The following is a 16,921-nucleotide window of genomic DNA, read 5'->3' as shown; positions in this document are numbered from 1 at the left end:
TGCATTGATGCGCGCCTTTAAGTGTGCCCTAGGAACGCCTTTCAAGACCTTAATGTCAACTGAGTCTGGAGTGCTGAGTAAAGACTTTGACAAAGTCCTGTGGTGTACAAGGATTTTTATCCGAAACGATCGTTACTTAACTCTGTGAAGTTTAACAAAATATTGAACATAAAGAACACCAATCTTCTGTTTGCTTTGAGGGTAAATCGACATAGAGAGTGATAATGATATCACTCCCTTTATATTAATCAACCAATCATTACAAAGAAAGCCCAAAGGCCCTGATTAAGGAATTACACTGATTAAGGAATTAGAGAATAACCTAAGGAAACAAATAATAGGAAGATATCTCTCCCTCAAGCTGGTGTAAGATATCTCTCATGCCCAGCTTGCTAAGAATATCTTGAAATGGTTTACTCCCAACTCCCTTGGTGAGGATATATGCAAGTTGCTCACCAGACTGTACAAGCGGAGTACATATTGTGCCACTAGTAAGCTTCTCTTTAATGAAGTGACGATCAATCTCAAAATGCTTTGTTCTGTTATGTTGAGCCAGATTGTGAGCTATGTTGATAGCAGCTTTATTATCATAATATAGTCGTATGGAGTCTTTCTATTCAATTCCTAAATCATGCAACAACTACTTGATCCACAAGTGCTCAAACACACCTTGTGCCATAGCTCTAAACTCGGCTTCTGCATTAGACCAGGCAACCATAGTATGTTTCTTACTTCTCCAAGTAACTAAATTTCCTCCAACAAAGATACAATACCTTGAAGTGGACCTCCTATTAGTGACTGATCCTACCCAATCAACATCCATATAAGCTTCCATACTAAGATGATCATGTTTAGAAAAATAAAGACCCTTTCCAGGAGAAGATTTCAAGTTTCTTAAAATTCTCGTAAGTGCCTCCAAGTGTGCTTCATGAGGAGCATGGATAAACTGGTTAACAACACTCACGACAATGGCAATATCAGGATGATAATGGGATAAGTAAATGAGCTTAGCCACTAATATCTGATAACTCCCCCTGTCAACGATTGCTTTCCCCTTATCATCACAAAGTTTCTGATTAGGCTCTAGTGGTGGGTCACAGGCTTACTTCCAAGCATCTCGGTTTCCTTTAATAGGTCAAGGACATATTTTCTCTGACAGATGAGAATTCCATCTTTGGAGCTCGCCACTTCAATCCCCAGAAAGTATTTTAGGTTCCCCAAGTCTTTGATTTCAAACTCACTTGCCAAATACATGTTCAACAAAGAGATTTCCTCAACATCATCTCCTATAAGAACTATATCATCTACATACACAATGAGAGCTATGGTCTTACCATGAGAGGAATGTTTAACAAACAGAGTATGATCAGCCTAACTCTGTTTGAAACCATATTTCAGCATCGCCTGAGTAAACCTCTCAAACCAAGCCTTAGGGGACTGTTTTGAGGCCATATAAAGACTTCTGAAGTCGACACACCTTACTCGTAGTTTGAAGAGTTTCAAAGCTAGGAGGAATATCCATATGCATCTCCTCTTCTAGGTCCCCATCTAGGAAAGCATTCTTTACATCAAACTGATGAAGTGGCCAAACCAGATTAGTTGCGAGAGAGAGAAGTACTCTGATTGAATTCATTTTCACAACTGGAGCAAATGTCTCTTAGTAGTTCACCCCATAGGTTTGAGTAAAACCTTTTGCCACAAGCCAAGTTTTATACTGCTCAATTAAACCATTTGCCTTATGCTTCACAGTATACATCCATTTGCATCCAACATTTCGTTTTTCCCTAGGTAACTCAGTCAAATCTCAAGTGCCATTCTTATGAAGTACTTTCATTTCATCCACCATGGCTAGTTTCCACTTAGGAGTAGTAAGAGCATTCTGAAAATGATTAGGTATACTAACATAGGAAATTTTTGACACAAAGGTTTTATATGAAGAGGACAAACGAGAATAAGACACAAAGATAGAAATAGAATGATGAGTGCAAGATCTCACACCCTTTCTCTTGACAATGGGTATATCAAGATCAATATGCTCAGGCTCAGAGGTAGGCAATATCAGGAGTTTCAGGATTACCTGGACCTTCATCAAGAGAAGGAGATGGCAGTGATTGATCAGAAATGGTTTCTTGTATCCAAGTAACTTGCTGCCTTTCCTTATCCCTGACATAGGCTTGCCCTCCTTTGTTCTTGGTAACATCGGATTCTGTATTGCTAGTAATAGGTATCACTAGACGTGGTATTGGACCAGGAATAATAGGTACCTCTGATGGCAATACTGAGCTAGGAATAATAGAAGTAATAGGGCTGTCTTCACTTCAAGACTACCCCTGAAGAGAGGACTGGGATACGAGATTGGAGAAGTAGGAGTGAGACTCAAAAAGACATCCATGGACACAAACCATTTACGAGAGGGAGAATGGTAACACTTGTGCCCCTTTTGAGTAGGGAAGTAACCCAAGAACACACATTTGAGAGAACGAGGATCCAACTTATCCCGAGAAGGAGAATGATTGCGAACAAAGCAGATACAACCAAAGGGTTTTGGAGGAATGGAAAATAGAGACTCAGAACCTAAGAGAACTTGAAGAGGTGCCCTTTTTTGTAGACTTGAGTAGGAAGATGGTTAATGAGATAAGCAGTAGTGAGAACAGCCTTGGCTCAATAGGCTTGAGGGACATCCATAGAAAAACACACACAACGAGCCATATTAAGGAGATGCCGATTCTTGTGCTCGACAACCTCGTTCTGTTGAGAGTGCAAGATGTTTGATGGATAATGCCACGAGTGAAAAATATTGAGCCAAACCCGAATCAAGGTACTCACCTCTATTATCAGAACGTAGGACTTTGACAATCGCCCAAAACTGAGTACTAACCATCTTGTGGAAGTTCTGAAACACAGAAAAAATCTCACTTTTTTCTTTCATGAGATACACCCAAGTAACACGAGAGCAATCATCTATAAAAATAACAAACCATTGATGACCTTTCATAGACATTACACGAGAGGGACCCCAAACATCCGAATGAATTAAAGAAAAAAGAACGGAACTTTTATTGTTACTAGAAGCAAAAGAAGTTCGGTGTTTGCCAAGTTGGCATGACTCAAAGAAATTCAGAGACTTTATTTTTAATAAAAACAGAAGGAAATAAATGTCCAAGTAACAAAAAAGATGGATGTCCTGGACGCTGATCTTTTGTGGTGGATGGAGATTGGATGGAATGATGAGTCTGCTGGTCAGTTTGATCTAAGATATAGAGGTCATTTTCTGTTCTACCATTGCCAATTGTCTTCTTCGTGATAAGGTTCTGAAAAAGACAAGAATTAGGAAAAAAGGTTACACTATAATTCAAATTTCGAGTAAGACGACTCAAAGACAATAATAGGTTAACAAAAAAATTAGGAACCTGTAAAACATAAGACAAAGGTAGGGAAGAGATGGCATGGATTAAGCCTTTTCCAGAGACGGAGGAAATAGTACTATCTACAATCCTAACTTTATCCTGACCGGAGGCTAGGGTATAGTTTGAGAAGAGATCAAAAGACCTAGACATATGATCTGAGGCACCAGAATCAATAATCCCCGAGGCAAGGCCTTATGGGATAAGAAAATACTAGAAGATGAAGGCTAAGTTACCTGAACGAGCAAAAGAAAAAGCAGAAGATGCACTTGGAAAAACAGGAGACCAACGATCAAGTAGAGTGCGCAGAGCATCCTCAAACTCAGAGGATGACATACCAGAGAGTCCCTCAAACGTCTGCATAACCGGAACTGAATCATGTATCTCTACAGTACTGGACTGATGAACATGAGAGTGGGACCCACGTCTTCTCGACTAACTAGCACGACCGCCTCTATGACTAGGGCAATCTCTCCTCGGTGCCTTGATGGAGTCCTATGAAACTTCGAACAATCTCACGGGTATGCCTCGCCAGCGATAGTAATCACAAAACAAACTATCCTTCCCAGAAGGATGAGAAGAAGAAAGTGGCAAACCAGCCCTATCTCGAGAAGGTGCAGAAAGTAATGTTGAACGGTCTGTGGAAGTCAGAGGTAACATAGCAGAACGACAACGATCTTCATTCTAGAGATGGAAGAATATTCATACCAAGGACACGACTTTGGACCGGATCAAACTCCACATTAAGGCCTTCTAAGAAGTTGAAGATCCTCTCCTGTGCAAGAAACTTTCGGTAACCAACTGAATCAATGGTGCAGACATGCTTGTAATCTAGGAGATGATTTAGGCGTTTCTAACCATTAGTCATAAAGGTGTAATACTGAAGAACTGTCTGCTTCCCCTGAACTGAGCGCTCAATAGATCGGCGCAACTCAAATGATCGAGAAAATTTTCCCTTTCGAGAATATGTAGCAGCTACTGCCTCCCAAATATCCTGGGCAGTCTCCGGTACCATGGAATGAATGAGCCACCCCATAATCAAAGAGTTGGTAATCTCCCATTGATCATAGCCAGGATCAGTAATACCCGGTGCTTGAACTCTTCCCATCTTCCCCTTACTCTTCAAGAAAAGTGTTAGACATTGAGACCATGCAAGGTAATTCTGACCATTAAACAGAGAGGTGGTGATTTTTAGGCTAGGGTTGAGGTTCTCAGAAGTAGTAGTCATAATTGGACTGGGATTCTCCCCTTAGTTGGGTGAGAAGTAGTGGATTCATTAGATGGGTCAGCAATGTCTATGCCACTAACTTAACCAAAAAAATCACAGCACTAATCACAATATTGGAAAGAGAGAATGGAATAAGCAAGCAATCTCAACACATATCAAAATGGAAGCATAACATTCAGATTAATGGGGCCATTTATCAGCTCAAAAATTAAACAAAATAATAAAAGGTGTAGCTTCAATAAAAATAGCAGTCGTGGTGACCCAATTATAAAAGTTTAAAATGTTGTATTGAAGAGAATGAGAATAAAAACAAATTCCAATCAGACCATAGGTTGTCTATATTAGCCTATCGAAGCCATATGAAGATGAGAGAGTGACCAAACAAGCTACTTAATGTCGCACAAGGAATAGCCTGATCTGGGTCGAAGCAGAGTCAGACGACGTAGGGTGAATCATGAACTAGCCAGAGGCCTAGGAGACAAGCGACGAAGATCAGAAGGGCTTTGACAAGTGTCGCGATCCCTCCTAGGGCATGAGGAGCATCCGAAAATTAGGTACAATGAATCATAGGAGATAGTTAGGTGTCGAAATTGATTAGGTTGTAATTTATCAAATAAATAAATAAAATTTGATTAGGTTGTAGTTGGTGCTCTTTGATTGGTGTTTGGTGATGATAAGACGATGATGGGTGCTAGGTTTAGAACCCTAAAGCTTTGATACTATGTTTGCTTTGAGGGTAAATCAACTTTGAGAGTGATAATGATATCACTCCCTTTATATTAATCAACCAATTGTTACAAAGAAAGCCCAAAGGCCCTCATGAAGGAATTACAGAATAATCTAAGGAAACAAATAATAGGAAGATTCTAACACATTCTAACATCTTCTACAGTGTCGTTGGGTTGCATTGGAATAAATTGTGCGGTCTTTGTCAAACGGTACACCACTATCCAAATAACATCATTCCCTTGTATGGTTCTCAGAAGTCCTAACTCTATCGTGATATGCTCGCATTTCCATTCAGCTACTAGTAATAATTGTAATAATTGTAATAATCTAGCGGGTTTTTGATGTTTGACCTTTACTTGTTGACAAGTCAAACATCTCGAAATGACAAGAAGGATGCACTATTAGATTGGAATGATGAAACACTCTAAAAGTGTCATCATGACAAGACTCTAATAGAAACATCCTATCCATGTACCTCACTATCAAAGTCAAAGTCTGAATTGATGGTCAATCCCCATTCCTCCTCACCCTTGGAAATGCGGTCTCCAATGGTCTTAGTCTCTACGTCGTGTTGTTGGGCCTCTAAAACTTTACTAACAAGAGTCAGCAGAGTAATCATGGTAAATAACATTGCAATCTCTTAGAATTCGCCAAGTGTAGATCAAACTCGCTGATATTTCCAAACATCTCCCGTTCTCGAATGGCTACGCCACCTAGATGACTAACGGATTTCCTACTCAAAGCGTCAACAACTACATTCGCCTTTCCCCGGTGATAATGCAAGTGAAATTATAATCAGCCATGAATTCTACCCATCTTTGACATAGATTAAGGTTCTTTTGTGAAAACCTGTTTTTCAAGCTCTTGTGGTTGAAAAACACTTCAAATTTCTAGCCGTAAAGGTATTGTCTCTCAAAATCTTCAAGCAAAGCCACAAGCTCCAAGTTGTAAGTCAGGTAATTCTTCTTGTGTGTCTTCAATTGATGTCAACACACAACCCAACTCATCCCGTGACAAATCACAATAAATTGTATAACCCGATCCTTGCTCTGGAATAATCAAGATTGGTGCAGTTGGGAATTCATCGGGTCGGGTTTTTTTGTGTTTCGTGCGTGAATTGTTTGATTTTAAACTTAACTATTTTGGTGATACAATTTCATACTTTAACCCTGACAGTTTCATCCTTTAGTAGTTTGGATAGAGAGACATTGTTTCAGTTTTTATCCAACTTTGTTCTTTCAGTTACTGAGATATTGGTACAATTAATGTCCCAGTTTTGAGAAGCATTAATGTCCCAGTTAAATCATCAAGCATTAATCCCCTTATTGATTCTTTGAGTTCTCAATTGATTGATTTCTGATTTTTTATGTTAAAGGAGTATGTGGTAGAAGACAGAGAAGCTAATAAGGATTTCCAAGAACTTGATCCCAGCCACATCACGGAGCTAAGAATGTTGGGCCTCTATTAAGCTGAAATTTGGTGTCTTCCCTGATGTTGGTTAAGTGCCATCTTTTTTTGTTCTTCCTCTTCCATTTATCTTTTCTTTTGCTTTCTTTTTCTAGGGGGAAAAAAGAAATGTGGCTCAAAAAGTAAAATTCTAGTTCCACTACTCTCACTTACCTTATACACTTTACAGTAGTCGATTTTGTGGGTAGTTTGGAACTTTTAAGATCTCTTGGATGCTTTTGGGTATAAATGCTTCATGAATCTTTGTCACCACCAGAGCTGGCTCTAAAACTAATATAATTTTGCAGGGTCTGCCTTTCCTTGTGGTGAGCAGGGTTATATGTTTACAGCTTTGACAATGAGAAACTCTACGTGTAAGCTGCAAAATTGGTGTTCCTGTCAGCAAAGTTGTTTGAACCCGATCTGGTCTGAGTTGCACTTTTTGTCAAGCACACACCAATATTATGTGTATTTTGATTCTTTGTCACGTGCTTATTTGTCAGTGTGGACAGACACTATTTACCACTTTCTTTGTTTTCATTTTTGTTGTTTTTCCTGCGACAAATGTGGGGTAGACAGTTGGTCTGTGATTTTTGTAATATAGTCTATATAGATAAAGGTTGTCTTTTTTGTTTTTCCGTGCAATAGACTACAGAAATACATGAATTGCTTGAATTTTACAGTGGCCATAGTGTTTTTCACTTGCAGGAATGTGATTCAAATTTGTTTACTTTTTGTTTTGTTTGTTTTGTTTGTTTGTTTGTTTGTTTTTTTGTGCGCGCGCGTGTGTGTGCGCGCGCGCGTGTTATAAATCCTTAAGGAACACAAAACATGCTTTAGAAAATGCGGACATGGGCAAGCTGCAGACATGCCGCCCCCAAAGCACATTAGCAATGAATCACGGATTTTGGGTCTGTTTTGTGTTGTGCAGCATTTGGCAAGTTAAAAGTTGACAATATGAAGCTAAAAGATAAAACGCATCCGTTCCCTTGCTTCTCAGGGGAGTTTTTAGGGGCGTGAGTGGTGCGGTTCAAGCGGATTGATGGATTGGTAAATTATGATTTGAACAGTTTTGGACAGATTAAAAAATATTTTAACCAATTATAAATTCTCTGTATAATATATGATATTAATTTGCATAATATTTTTTATATATGTAACACCAATTAATTCTACATAATATTTTTTTATATATATAATTATTAATTTGTAATTAATTTCACATCTTAAATTTTTATCATATTTATTTTTATTTTGATATTTCATTATAAGTTAAAAAATATATATGTATTAATTAGAGCGTAGTGGTGCGGTTTCGAAGATGAATTATAAATTTTAAAATTTAAACTGCGGTGTGGATTGATGTAGATCGGCGGGGTTTTAGCAGATTAGATGGTATTTTATACAGTTTCATTTGGCATATATCCAAAAAGGTAGCCTTTTTTTTTCTCAGTTCTTTTACCTTTAGTGATTTTTTTTCCCCAAAATTATATCAAAAGATTTTACCTTTTAGGTTTGCCTTGTGTAAATAAATTCGAGTAAAAAAAATAAAATAAAATAACCAAAAAAATACTAATTATTTTTGCCTATTTTTAGGGGGTCTTTTTAGGATTTTTTTTAAAAAAAAAATCGTATTTTTAATTTTTATGTTTCTACTTGATCTAGTGGTGTAAAATTCAAGTGTAGTTTTTTTAATATTTTTTTTAAAAATTCATTATAGACCCAACCCCCCCCCCCAAAAAAAAAAAATCAATAAAGGTACTATAAAAGTTGACTTTAAACACTCACTCAATAATTAGCTTTTTTTTTTTTTAATTTTTAATTTTTATTTTTATGACATTAACTCGTAAATCTTAAAATTAAAACTTATGTAACAACTAGTCTCACAATTATTTTAATGAATACACAATTTCTTATTTATGTAAATTGACACATTTATTATTGTTTTTATGTTATGATCAATTTGAAGATTTTCTTCTTATTTTTAGTTATTTCTGTAACATTTCAAAAAAGAACACTAAAGGATTTTTGTAGTCACACTGTTAGTTTGGACAAATCACATTCTACATTCCACATTCAATTAACCCTTAGGCTACATTTCAAAAACCACATTAAAAAATTAAAAAAAGAATAGAAGATTCCCTCCTTATTTTTAGTTGTTTTTGTCGCATTTCAAAAAAGTACACTAATAACTATCATGCTAACATATATATATATATATATATATTATTTTATAGTTTAATTATGCGAATTTATAAGAATCTGTCAGTTAAAATGAGGAAATAGGGGCGTCACATTTGGCTTAAAGGTTCTGTTTTGTTACAATTTATCGAGCTATTTATAATTTTTTTTATTTTAAAAATTTAATATTTAGTTTTATGGTATAAAAAATAATTGAAAAAAAAAAATTTAGTTGAGGATCTCACTTCAGAAATCTATATACGCCTTTTTTTTTTTTTTTTTTTTTTTTAAATTTTAGATTGGTAGGTCAGGTTCATTTGGAAATATTTTTATGAAATCATTTTTAATATATTATTGTGTCATGTTAAGACGTTTTTGCTCTTATTGAGTGTTGGGTTCATTTTTTTTTCTTGGAATGCGGTTTATGAAATGTGGCATAAGGATTGATTGAATGTGAAATGTGAAATTTGATTTGATTTCCATAATGGGCATGCTACATTTTGAATGGATTGAATGTAATATGTGATTTGTCAAAACCAGCAATATTACTACACAAATCCTTTAGTGTACTTTTTTGAAATGTGACATAAGCAATTAAAAATAAGGAGGGAATTTTCTCATTCTTTTTAATGTGAATTTTGAAATGTGGTATAAGGGTTGATTGAATGTGCAATGTGGCATGCTATATTTTGGGTGGATTGAATGTGAAATGCGGTTTGATTTCCATAATATGGCATGCTACATTTGGATGGATTGAATGTGGAATATGATTTGTCCAAACTAGTAATGTGACTACAAAATCCTTTAGGTGTGCACCTTTTTTTGGGTTCATACCATATGCACCCCAACCATAAAATGAGTAACTTGATCTCAAAATTTTGTAATATTAATCACGAAATGCGTACCATTGCCATAAATTGGCGTAACAAAAAATATCATAACCAAGTTACAAACTTTTGTGACAATCAATCACAAAATTGCGGACATTTTATTACGCTAATTTGTGGTGATATTACACATGTTGTGGTTGATATTATGAAATTTTGTAGTAAAGTTGCACATTTTGTAGTGGGGAGCATATAGTATGCAATCCTAAAAGGATGCACACCATAGCATTTTCCTAGAATCCATTAGGGATATCTTCATGGAAAAATTATCATTTAGTGGTATTTTCAGAAAAATATTATAGAATCATGAAAAAGTTTAAAATTTGGATTATTAATATTGATAAAGTTTCCATGGATTTCTATATATTTTTTTACATGGAGAGCCCTTAATCTATTGAAAAATACACTTGCACTCTTTAAACTGTAAAAGTGTACAAATGAACCTTCTAAACTATTGAAAGGAATTACTTTGCCTCATAAACTATAAAAGTATACAAATAGATCTCCTAAACTATTGACGTTTGACCCTTCAATTAGGGGGTCCAATTGATACGTTTTTATAGTTTATGGGGTCTATTTGCATACTTTTATAGTTTAGAGGGACTATTTGTACTCTTTTATAATTTGAGGGTCAAATTGATAATTTTTCAGTAGTTCAAAGAGAGTCCATATAAATAACCCTTTTTTGAAAACTTACCAAATTGTTAGAGCTTCTCTAATGGCGAATAGGTAAAATAAATAGCTAGACTTATAATTTAGCAATGAACAATGTAAAATAGCAATGTTGTTCCAATAGTCAAATTGTTATTGTTTAACTTAAACAACTTTGAAGTGGTCATCCGAATTGGTAACTTTTACAAACATTAGGTGGTCATTCGGGTGGTTGTCCCGACGGTTGTCCAAAATTTGTTGTGCTGACAACTTCAGCTATAGATAAAACATGTGCCAAATTTGACACAAAATATAGTAATTACTATTTTTAATAATTCCAATAACAAATTGTTGAAGTACTAGTATGTTTGGTTTGGCTTTGTAGAGTGATTTTGGGAAAAATTTTCTAAAAAACTTGTTTGGTTTGTAATTTTTCCAAAACAATTTCCAAAATCACTATCTCACTCTTACACCTTAATCAATCACTTTTTCTCTCTCCTCTTTCCTTTTCAATCAGTTTTTTTCTCACACACATCTACTCAATTACAACAAAATATCAAATTATTCCAAACTCCTAAACTCCAAAACTACTTTTAAAATACATAACCAAACGAACCAAAAAAATTTCTAAACTCTCTCCTCAAAATAATTTTTAAAAACTACTCTCTCAAAATCAAACCAAACATACAATTTTTCCACACCAGTAATATTTTGCCTTTAACAATCCATTTAACTGATCATTGGAAATGCTCCTATGTCCCCAATCCTCATTTCGTTGAGGTTTCCTGATTTCTCATTATTCTGGCTAGAGGTTGGCTCCGGTGTGTTGATATGTTTATTTATTTATTTATTTATTTTGGTGGTTTAATTATGTGACGTAAGTTTATTCTTTAACTAGCCGTTGACCATGACCATGCACGGGACAAAATATATATAAAAAAAAATTAAATTAAAATATTAAAATATTTTTCAAAAATTTAAATTAAATTATTTATGTGTAAGTTTATGTTTGCATCCATAATAAAATTATTTAAAAGAATGTTGCAATGCACACAATGCAAAATATATTTTGAACTATCAATTAATCTATTAAGTTATTAAAATATATTAGTCACTATAAAAATAAAATATATACCTATAAGTATTATAAATTAACAAAAGATCATATTTAAATTTCTATTTTATATTTAAAAAATATTTTGTTTCATTGTGTGTTTAAATTGATATCAAAATCCGATTTCTCAGTTTTAACAATAAAATTATATGAGTATTGCATATACTAAAGAAGTATAATTAGATAATTTAAATAATAGCATTTCTTTACAAAATAATAATAGAACATAATTATACATTAATGTGGGGTTTATTGTCTTCTTTTGTGCATGTGTTGGGCTCTTTTATTCGTCCGTGTGCTCTATGGATAAGTTTTTTAGATCTCGACTATGAGATCTAGTTTGGTTATGAGGTCAAAAATCAAAACTCACAATTTGGCGTTGTATGTAAGAACTTAGTAGGAATAGATGGCCAATATCGGACAAGGAGATCGAGTCGGAGACGATGTGCGTACCGAGGAAGAGGAGCACGCCAGTCTTAACAACGAAGGAAAGGAGAAAGACTGTGAAGAAGTACATGAGGTGAACCCAAAAGCGAATAATGTCGGAAAGGGCCATAACAGCCCAAGGAGGAGGAACAAGGACAGGCAGGATCAGGCCCCAAAAGAGTACTACAACGAGAGTGATTTCCTGATTTGAAAGGATCGGTGCATACGGAGGGATAAAGAGGTGAAAGATTTGGCAACCAAATTGGCAGATTTACAAACGATGGTAAACTTTATAATGTCAATCAAGGTAATGTACCTAGCATTGCCATTGTCAACAACATCATTGATTGCTGCAGACGTCGGCGCCCAGCCGGTAGGATAGACCATGGCGCATATCAATGGGAGGAAGACTTGAAACTCACCACGGCGATCTCAACATGTTGGAAGAGTAGAGCCTCAAAGAGTGGGAGTGTCCTAAATCGGAGGATCACCAAGTGAATGGGCAGGATCACCATGTGGAAAAGACGTTGGATCTTAACAGGTCGAAGAGGATACATGCAAGTACAGGGAATAGTGTGTTGAAGTCGGTGAATAGTAGAGCAGTAAGGCGATCAAAGAAAGACTTGCGCAACTTCCTTCAGAGAAAAAGGAATGCCCCCGAGGTGACATCCATCAGACAGTCGAAGTCACCGTTTTCGATGGAGTTGGATGCCTTTGAAGTGCCAAAGAGGTTTACGATGCTGGGGTTTTAGGTATATGATGGTAAGTCCGATCTTAATTTTCATATCAACTTGTATTTAAATGCTATGTCTTTGTGAAGCAGGAATGACTCGCTGTTGTGTAAGGTGTTCCCATTGACATTAGGAGAAATAACACCAGATTGGTTCCTAAAGTTGCCTAAGTGGTTAATCAAAAACTAGGAAGGCTTGGCTATGAAGTTCGTGGCTCAGTTTGTCACCAACAACATACAGCTACTGAGGGTGAACTCACTTGTCATGACCCGAACCCGCCCCCGTGGGTTAAGGATATAACCGGCCAGTAATCATGAGATTACCTACGGTCTCAAACCAAAGCAAATGTATTTTAACAGTTAATGGGGGCCAAACGGAAGCAGTTCAAAACTTTGTCCATAGAGCTGTGCTTACATGGCACATCCAAACAACCAAACATATATACATTAATAACTCACAACAGAAATACAGTAGAATAAGTTCTGTGCAAACAGGATCATCCAGAAACTAAGTCAACCCATGAAAATTATATACAGACATATGCAAAGTCCTTGCCAACATGACAAAAATAACATGGCATAGCAGAAAGGCGAAGACGAGTCTCGTGCGTGAGACACTAGGGCAGACTCTCCAAAACTCGGTTGTTCTACACAGACTTCACTGGGGCTGGGTCTGAACCTCTCTTGACTCACCTACAAACACATGAATGAGCGTGAGCGATAGCCCAGTGAATAATATCAAATGAGAAGATACAAACAATACGTAGAACAACATACTCCGAACGGCCTTGGGCCCAATTCACATTTTTATTTAACATTTATATACATAATTTAAGTCAAGCGACTGTGGTTTCAAACATACTAGCCTTTGGCCCATTTATCTTTCATTCCTGTCAAAACGGCCTCTGGCCCACTCATTTACGTCAAAACGGCCTCTGGTCCATCCATTCATGTCAAAACGGCCTTTGGCCTATCCATTTATGTCAAAACGGCCTTTGGCCCATCCATTCTTTCTTGTCAAAACGGCCTTTGGCCCATCCATTCTTTCTTGTCAAAACGGCCTCTGGCCCATTCATTCTGATCAGACATTTGTCCGTAATTCAAACTAGCAAATCATAAGGCATAAGGCTTATATGAAAATAAGCAATTGGACAAATGACAAGCTTCCAAATATCGATATTACTCACAGTGATCGGTTGGTTGGTTTGCCTTGGAGCTCGACCCTACACAGTCCATGAACACAAAAGGGTCACCAACAATTCAATCCGTTCTTAAATTCACATTTTCCTCTTTAGGCTTTATTCTTATCTCTTTAACTCAATTACAATGCTCAATGCATGCCTAAGAGTACTTAGAAGTGAAGGAGAACGGAAAATGAAACACAAAACGCATAAACAAAATTTCAGAAAATAGGGTCCCCGCTCGAGCGTGGACTTCCCCCGCTCGAGCGGACCCAATTGGTCTGCAAAAGTGCTGGTTGCATCAAATTCACACTTGAGCGTGAACTCGGGCGCTCGAGCGGAAGGTCTATCTACATAGCTCCCCGCTCGAGCGTGGACTTCCCCGCTCGAGTGGACCCATGCCTGCAAAAAAATACTGGGAGCATGAATTCTCCGCTCGAGCGTCAGTTCCCCCGCTCGAGCGAACATCATAAATTCTGGATTTTCCAGAATGGTTTCTTGAGTTCAATTTCGACATTTCAACCACATTTCTCGCAGATTATGGCTCCAATTTCACACATACATATACCCACATGATACCAACACCAAATCATAACACAATGAAGCTCCAATTCTTGAATTACTTACATGCATGCCTCAAATTAACCTAAACTCGTCACCAATACATCAAATTCAAACACGCAAAGCTCATACCTCCATGATCTACTCTTGCATGTGAGAAATATTCATTCATAACAACTTAATTGGTGAAGAGATGATCAAATACATGGATTTCAAACAACATTCAACATAGATTACACACATTGTGTTCAAATATGAAAATTCATAGTAATTTCCTACATGCATGCATCTATTGACTTTAAATTTAATACATACAACTCAAATTATGTCAATTCTCACTCTTGATTACCCAACTAGCTTGAATACACAAAATCACAAGTCCAAACTTATGAATCAAGGGATGATTACTCATCTAGGAGCTTAATCCTTACAATCTATGGTAAATTCTCGAGTGTGCCTTCAAGGTCTTTTTTTTTTGTGTGCCTTCAAGGTCACAAAGCTTTGAGGTCAAAACTTCAATTTTCCTTCACCCTCTCTCCCTCTAGCCGACCCTCTCCTTTTCTTAGTGTTTATGATCAGCCAAGTAAAGCTTAAAGGAGAGAAATTGGGTGTGTAGTGCCCATTTTAAAAGCCCCTCTTGTTATATTATTTTAATATCAAATAATAGAGAACTAAGTCACTAATTAAATCAATTTAATTTGATCCGAATCAGTTTTCAATAAATTTCACCGTAGGCTCTAAAAATTATGCCAATCATAATGGCGCAATCAATTCTGGGTTCTGTGCCCGATAAGGCCTTCAATTTAATTTCCAAAGCAGACAATTAAACAGATATTCCTACGGTGAACAGATAGAAATTCAAAACCACATATTTTCACCTAATGGCACACGAAATCATATCAAAACACATAATCACATTCGTATTAAGGACCAATTAACATAGTAAGGGACAGGGTTATCACATCACTACTAGCTTCAAAGATAGACAATGGTGAAAGCCTTACAACCTATGCCAAGAAATATTACGAGGTTTACAACTAGATTCTAAGATGTAACCAGGAGTTAGCCGTTGTTTATTTTAAGAACGACATGGAAGATGACTACCCACTTAAGCAATCTTTGGCGAAGATCTTGCTGAAAACCATAGAGCATCTAATGGCGAGGATTGAGAAGTGTGCCAGGACATAGGAGGATAATAGATCAAAGTGAGGAAGTACAATTGTGATACCCCTGTTCCGTAATATATTAATTGGTCCATAATCTAAGTGTGATTATGTGTTTAATATGATTTTGTGTGCCATTATGTGAAAATATGTGGTTTTGAATTTCTATCTGTTCACCATAGGAATATCTATTTGATTATCTGCTTTGGAAATTAAATTGAAGGCCTTATCAGCCACAGAACCCGGAATTGATTACGCCATGGTGATTAGCGTGATTTTTAGAGCCTACGGTGAAATTTAATTGAAAACTGATTCAGACCAAATTAAGTTGATTAAATTATTGAATTAGTGCCCAATTATTTATTATTATAAAATTAAGTTAGTGGGAATTATTGTAAAAGGGGCACCACACCTCAATTCTCCTATTTTGTTGCATCTTGGCTGGTTTTTGACTCTAAGAGTAGAGAGAGGGTCGGCTAGAGAGGGTAAGAGGAGAAAAGTTGTGTTTGGCTCAAGTTTGTAGAGAATTGGAAGATTAAACCCAAGATTTTGCTATAGATTAGGAGAATTAAGCTCCTAGATGAGTATCTCATGGATTCTAGTTTGTAATTTTGTGTGTTCAAGCTAATTGGGTAATCAAGAGTTAGTTTGACATGAAATTGGGTTAGTTTTGTTGAATTGAAGGTCAATGTATGCATGCATGTGTGTAGTTGTCTTGAATTTGCATATTTGGGCTTGAATTACATGATTCATGTTGAATATTGGTTGAAATCCATGTGTTTGACCATCTTTTCATCATATGGGATGAGAATGAGGGTTATATGTCACATGCATGTACAATTTATTGGAGTAGAAGCTTTGAATGCATGAAGTTGCTATGTTAATAATGAATTTGGTGGAGAATGAGCCATGCATGGGTTTGATTTATGAAATTGAGCTTCAAAATGTTGTAATCTAGTGTTTGTACCATGTTAGTACACATATACATGAAGTTTGAGTTAAAAATCATGCATTTGGAGCCTTTGAATTTGAAGTTGAAGCTCAAGAACATGTTCTGGATTTTCCAAAAATTTGAAGTCCGCTCGAGCGGGGGAAACCGCCGCTCGAGTGTGAATTTCGTGCTCCCAGTATTTTTGCAGACTTGGATGTCCGCTTGAGCGGGGAAAGTCCACGCTCGAGCGGGGAGCTATGTAGACAGACCTTCAGCTCGAGCGTCCGAG

The 16,921-nt window shown here is 36.4% G+C and overlaps 1 protein-coding gene across 3 annotated transcripts in view; it reads left to right on the top strand.

Moving 5' to 3' along the window:
* Positions 1–7,537, top strand: part of LOC114277670 (RING/FYVE/PHD zinc finger superfamily protein) — a 37,274-nt gene extending 29,737 nt beyond the window's left edge. For 2 of the 3 annotated variants that reach the window (XM_082925323.1, XM_082925322.1), the window contains 2 exons: positions 6,737–6,858; positions 7,116–7,537. In XM_082925323.1, coding sequence (XP_082781449.1) covers positions 6,737–6,829 — 93 coding nt within the window. In that variant the 3' untranslated portion in view covers positions 6,830–6,858; positions 7,116–7,537. The remainder of the gene's footprint in view (positions 1–6,736; positions 6,859–7,115) is intronic. The other variant, XM_082925324.1, reaches the window with a different exon arrangement.
* The last annotated feature ends 9,384 nt before the right edge of the window (positions 7,538–16,921 follow it).

This window comes from Camellia sinensis, chromosome 4 (assembly GCF_055761805.1).
Source record: "Camellia sinensis isolate YWXY chromosome 4, ASM5576180v1, whole genome shotgun sequence".
In the NCBI taxonomy this organism is placed as follows: Eukaryota; Viridiplantae; Streptophyta; class Magnoliopsida; order Ericales; family Theaceae; genus Camellia; species Camellia sinensis.
Note: the sequence above shows the minus strand (reverse complement) of the source record. Positions and strands in the feature narration are given on the sequence as shown.